Genomic DNA, 6,108 nt, shown 5'->3' with positions numbered 1-6,108 from the left:
TTATAGAGGGCGGAACCTAAAACCCAATGGGTTAGGTTTTGGGTCAGAGGTTCTGACCTAAAATGGGTTCTGCCGAAGTCTAGTTACGGTAAGCAACATTTCTGGCCAAGAGGTCCTAGCGGATGGATAAGAAAGTCACATGTACTGCTCCAATATTTGCATATTCATCCTTTGTTAACTCCCTTACCACCGTCGATACCCGATTTCGGAACCCGAGGGCTAATGTAAGAATACGCTGGCACTTACGGCCGTACATCGACCCCATTTTGTAGACTACCTTGGAACAGGAGGCTGTCTGCATTGCTGTTCGCTACTGACTGTTCCCTCAGGGGTTTATCACGTACTGTACATGTCACCCTGGTCGCAGAAATGGCAATGAAAATATGAGGACTGTGGATCTCGCCCGGGTCGCCAGTGCTGGCGACCCGCAGTCATCCGTTGTTAGCATACTGTTAACTCCTTGATTGTGTGGTAATTCCGGTTTATTAATAAAACGCGAGCCCCGTGTCATTGGTTACTACGATGCGCTAATGACAAAGTAGCGACTTTCTTAAACGCGGGCTATCCGCTTCTTCCTCAAGATCCAGCCAAATTGGGATTGACATTGCGATGGTGGTTTGATCTTGCAAGTTGTTATACTTTTTGTGTTTTTCCCGGATTATTCGAAGCGCTAGTTCGATTTCCAATGAGGGTTAGGGAGTCCAAGAGACCCTGGCTTGTTACTCGATACTCTAATCTTTCTCTAATTACTGACGCAAAACATACTCATTGTGGTCGCCGTGTCTTCCTTATGCATTCATCGCCTTCGCCCAGGGGCTAACTTCAAGAAAAGACTTACCACGAAACAGAAATCAGTAGCACAAATATGAATTGTCTACTTTCGGGCCCAATCATCCATCGGCACCACAACCGAATGGTTTGCTCGGATGCTTTAAAAGAGAAAATGAGGGGGAGATTCCTAGGGTACCTGCTTTATTGAGGGCGACAACTGACAAACCTCCATATGCAGGTTCTTTGGATTATGCCAATTACTGGAAGTGTCTTTATCGGTCTCGGGTACATGCTCACCCCATAAACGCCACACATCCTCTGCTGACGGTATACTTAGCGTCTCGATCGTCTTCCAAGGAGTACTTACATTCCTCGTCGACGCATATCCATTATACGCAACGAGTGCATTGATGGCCAATGCTTTCCTTCGAAGCAAGTTTGCCGCTACATTTCGTCTCTTTGGTATCTGAAGTGGGTCTCTTTCCCACAAAAAGAGAGGTGCACCATGTGGCTGATAGTCTCTCTTTTACAGTATATGCGGGCCTTGGATACCGATGGACGATATTTTTCCTTGAATATTTGACCGTCGCTAGGCTACCATTTCCAGTGAGTGATCAATGCCTTGTGGGAGCACTCTAGAGCACGGGAAATTTCGTTCCTCGACTCCGCATATTGTCACCTTCATCCAGGCGATGGAAGAACGACAGAAAGGCGATTTTTAGTTTGTGAAAGCACAGCATATAACAATAATAGTAATAATAATATCGACCTTCCAATTACGAAAAGCAGAATAATACCCGATGTACGTGAGGAATATTCTCCGAGTAAATCGCAACAAAATCTATTGTCAATTTTCTTTGAAAGACAAGACACTACCAATTCCAGAATAGCGGATTCAGGACCTCAGATCGTCCATCAGCGTTGCTCCACTGAGGTGCCGTAAGATTTTCCCACGATGGCTCCGGAGGGCGGTTGTCGAATTCATTGTTTTCATTACCCTGACCAAGATGCACAGTTGTGAGAGGGTGATAAATCCCAATTTCTTCCAGCAGGCTTGTCAGTTCGGCGCTCACTCTGGCTCCAGGCATCGGGACATCAGTCTCGTCGACGCCATTCACAGAAAACGGCTGAATGTCTGTTTCATGAAATACTGTCGAGGTTTGACATCTCTCGACAGGGCTGACAGGAGATAGGACGCCGAGCTTCTCACCAACCTCCCGAAGATCTCGAATTGATTTCCACAGTCGTCTCGTAACTCGCGACTTGGAGTTCAAAACCTTGACGAGTTCAAGGGCCATGAAGACCTCCTCTTGGACACAAGAACAGAAGTCTGCCGGATCATGAAAACATGCCAAAAGGATAATTGCCAGAGAAGACAGAATAAAAAAATTGAATAGCGTCTGCTGGGTTTTGTAGAACTTGGTAGCCTTGTGCGTATGGTACAGGATACGTATCGTGTCTTTGGCAAGGTGTACACATAACACTGCATGCGGCATATCCTGCATGATATTGGTGTAGCTATAGAGAATCGGCCGGTAGATCAAGACGCGCATGGTATTTGTCCGGACATACATTTGAATTTGAAGTCTTCTCGAAATCGTAGGGAGTCCATCATCGACGCTGTATGGGTCTGGGCACTTGAGGGATTCTGGCATCTGTTGGTGCCATTGAAGGACCTGTGAATCAAGGCTTTCCATGCTATCCCTGCGTAGTTTCGAGATCGCACCTGTCCCGAGACCGGAATACCAGACTTTGGTGCTAAGTCGACAGTATGGAATCATGGTCTTGAGATACATATGAGAATCGTCCTGGTGACAGTGTTAGTATATATTTGGTCCAAAGAACTTTTCGGACAATTGTTAGGTTGCACATACTGGCTCTGGCAGGGATGGATCGATATCTTCTTCTTGTATTGAAAACGGCAACCCAGTCCCAAAACTCCAGCGGCGATCTAGGGCAAAAACCGACCAGAATAGGACGAGGGCCGACCGGGAACCCTCTTCATTGAACTTCGAGTATCCCTGCAGATGATGTAGCCCTAATTCAAAGCATTGTCTTGCAGCGATGCCGATTGTCCGCCAAGCCATTCTTTCGTCTTCATCCGCATAGAAATAGTACCGAGCCTATAGTAGTTCAGACACTATGTCCTTGGTAACATGGGGAAGCCAAATGGGTCTCACAGCTAAAACCAGAGAACTGATGCCAGTGACAGATAATGGAGCCCAAATCTTCTTATTTAAACGATTCCTGATCGAATGGAACAACGACCTGCCCAGCTCGCTCTCTCCGGCGCTCTCTCTTATCAGAGATATTGCCAGCACAAGGACGATGATATCTCTATCATCGCCCGAGATCGTCCGGCTTCCCTTCGCGTCCTGGGCTGTTCTGAGTAATTCAATTTGGCCCATGATCTTGTTCATGTCCAGAAATGGATACATGACATTGGTCTCCTCTGCAAACGCCTTGCACAAGCGTAGCACTTCTTCTAGTGACACGAGGTCAAGGGCGTCTGGTACATGTTGCGATACCTCAGGGTCATCATCGGCAGAATAGTAGTCCAGGGAATTATCGTCGTCAGTCGGCACGGACATTAGTCCCATGGACTGTAAGTTCGCTCGCGCGATGTCAAATGTGAAAGCAGTGCCTGCAGGGCCATGATATAGGCAATCCTTCCGATACGGGACATTGCTTGTATGCGAATGCTTGACGTGTGTGTGATTCTGCCCCTCCCGAGATGTAGGAGTGTCCAGCTGAATCTTGGGTTCGGAATCTCGATGTTCTATGGCCTGCTTCAATTGAGCCGACATAGCCTGTAATTCCACCTGAAGTGAAATGACCTGGGACCTTAGAGCTTTTACATCCCTAGAGCATGGTTAGCAAAAGATCTGTATCAGGAGAGCATCGAGAAAGTACCGAGAATCCGAGGAATTTACGACGGTTCGCGCAACTGGCTTCGCAGGAGCCGCATAACGACCTATATTCCACTCAGCATTTTTAATATGAGAGTCGGGGAGGCTAAAAACATGTTAGATCCAAATTTCCACAGCGATGGCACGGATGTTGGCCATCGCATTTGATCTTGCGTCTTCTGCACTCTTCACTGCTAACATCAGCACCAAAGGTGGCCAGCATTCACATGTGAACACACCATGCAAGTTGTGTATATGGCTTCCGTCGCCCCTTGCTATAGGAGCTAATGAGCCTGCGTTCAATATGAAGGGAAGGAGAAAGAACCGGCCAACATACTGTCGCCTAGCGGGACATGCTTGCTCACTTGCCATAGACTCTCTCTCTCTCTCTTTACCTCTACCACTGCCAAGGTACTAAACAGTCAAACACCGGCTATGTTGGCGTTTCGAGTAGATGTGATGTTAGATCGAATGTCACAACTTTCCATTTTATGAATAATTGTCGGAAGGTGGTGGGACCCGGGGGTGACTAAGCACACGCCGTTAACTAAATAAGTTAGCCACATAACTAACTAACGTATTTCACTACCGAGCTGGCCCCCCCCCCCCCCGAGCTGGCCACCCCACTAAACATGGTACCATTAAATTGAAGAAATAAGCACCACAACGCCTGATAATTAAAAATGAAGCTATTCAAACCTCCCTGGGCACCTGTTTCTCTTATGTCCAGGCGTTTTACAAATACTGCATCGCTGTGGCCTCCTCTTATTGGCCTGATTCGGCGTCGGTGATGAACCGCCATTACCACCTGGGCCTACTTCATCGGCTATTCCTAGACCTGATACTATCTCCATAGCCTCCAAAACTGACATGCCACCTTCGTGAGCTATACGCTTCCTCGTACGCTTCTTTTTTTGGGTGATTCTCGCATTAGCGGCGCGTAAGTCCTGGTTTTCCTGACGTAAAATGGCCGCGCCTTGTATAGCTAAATAGGCGCCTTTCACGATCTGCTCAAACGCTTCATCCGCGCGCGACGAGTTCTCTTCTTGCAATTTCTTAATAGAAGAAGCCTGCCGGCGAACGTCCTTTATAGTACGCGGCGTCTTTGGCGTGAAATTGAGGCTTGAATCGCTACCACGGCTCGGAGGGAGGGGGGGTGTACGTAGTCGGATATCAAGCTTCGAAACCACACACACGTATTGGGTCGAAAGGCACTAGACCAGCAGCTGCGAAGCTATTCATAATATTTTGCGACTTAAAAGCTACCTTTCTAGCCTGAGGATAGGCTGTAAGGAAGTCGCATTTATCGATTTGACTTATACCAAGCTTTATCTGCGAATCTACTAGGTCGGAATATGCCTTTTTTAACACCGTAAAACAGCCGATATCGAGAGGCTGTAAAAGATAAGACGAATGCGAAGGCATATAAATTGGTATAATATCATTTTAAGAGCATATCGCATCGAATTCAGCTGAAAGGTGGCTACTATGGCCGTCGAGGACAAGAAGCTGATACCGACCCTTTTTTCGGTAAGAAGTCGATAGAATGAATGTTTTTTGAAGCTATTCGAGACCGATAGCGTCATTCGTCCATCCATTTTCATTAACTGCGAATCGCCAATCGGTCGGTAATTGCGTATCTTTAAACTATACCGCTATAAAAACCTTGCCTTTAAAAATGACGCATGGCGGCAACGCCCACCCTGTCGCATTTACTGCCTTAATTGTAGTGACCTATTCGCGATTTCTAGGTTGTAAAATAGCCCTCCGACCGGCGCTTCTTCGCGTTATAACCTTAGCAGTAGCTGTAAGGCCGAGAGCGAAGCTAGTCTCGTCGAAATTGTAGATATCTTTATCCGTAATACCGTACTTCTCAATCGTAGATTTCACGAAGTTAAACTACGTTCGAATCGCGGTTTCATCCTCGCATAATACTCGCCGGTAGTCGTACGATCGTGAGAATCGAGCGGAGAGGTCAGGGTATCTTTTAACAAATTTTTGTACCTAATTCTTACCGACCGTAGTAGGGGGGTTAGAACCGCGCGTTCGGAGTAGTATATTAGCTGCATCCCGTACTGTATCAGGCCGGGGGGCTGCTCCGCGATCATCTAATGAGATAATCTATTCGTAAAGCGATTGCTCTTCAAAAGTAGTCAATTTATGGCAATTTGCGCGTATTTCGGCGCGGTAGGTGATGCCATTCAGACGCGTCGAGAGCGTAGTGCGGGGAACGTTAAAAACTTCTGCTGCTTTACGTATAGAGCTAAATTCCTGATTCTTAATAGCTTGAATAGCTAATAAGAGTCTACCCTCTTGCTCTACGCGTTTTTGAGAGCTTTGAGAACGTATTGGTGGCATGGTAGGTGGTTGAAAAAGGTGAGTCCAATTACGTAGGGAATTTTTGGTTGGGTGGCCAGCTCGGGGGGGG

At 47.0% G+C, this 6,108-nt stretch overlaps 1 protein-coding gene across 1 annotated transcript; it reads right to left on the bottom strand.

Annotated features, from left to right (window-relative positions):
- Positions 1-1,643: 1,643 nt before the first annotated feature.
- PEX2_086540 (fungal specific transcription factor domain-containing protein) lies at positions 1,644-5,788 on the bottom strand (the record flags this gene model as incomplete). Its single annotated transcript, XM_016745924.1, has 7 exons — positions 1,644-2,579; positions 2,646-2,894; positions 2,952-3,633; positions 3,685-3,786; positions 4,551-4,894; positions 5,475-5,579; positions 5,696-5,788. The coding sequence occupies 7 exons, from the start codon at positions 5,786-5,788 to the stop codon at positions 1,644-1,646; spliced, it is 2,511 nt and encodes an 836-aa protein (XP_016601719.1).
- Positions 5,789-6,108: the final 320 nt, after the last annotated feature.

The sequence above is a fragment of the Penicillium expansum genome (assembly GCF_000769745.1).
Source record: "Penicillium expansum strain MD-8 chromosome Unknown contig293, whole genome shotgun sequence".
NCBI lineage: Eukaryota > Fungi > Ascomycota > Eurotiomycetes > Eurotiales > Aspergillaceae > Penicillium > Penicillium expansum.
This window is presented reverse-complemented; position numbering and strand designations above follow the sequence as displayed.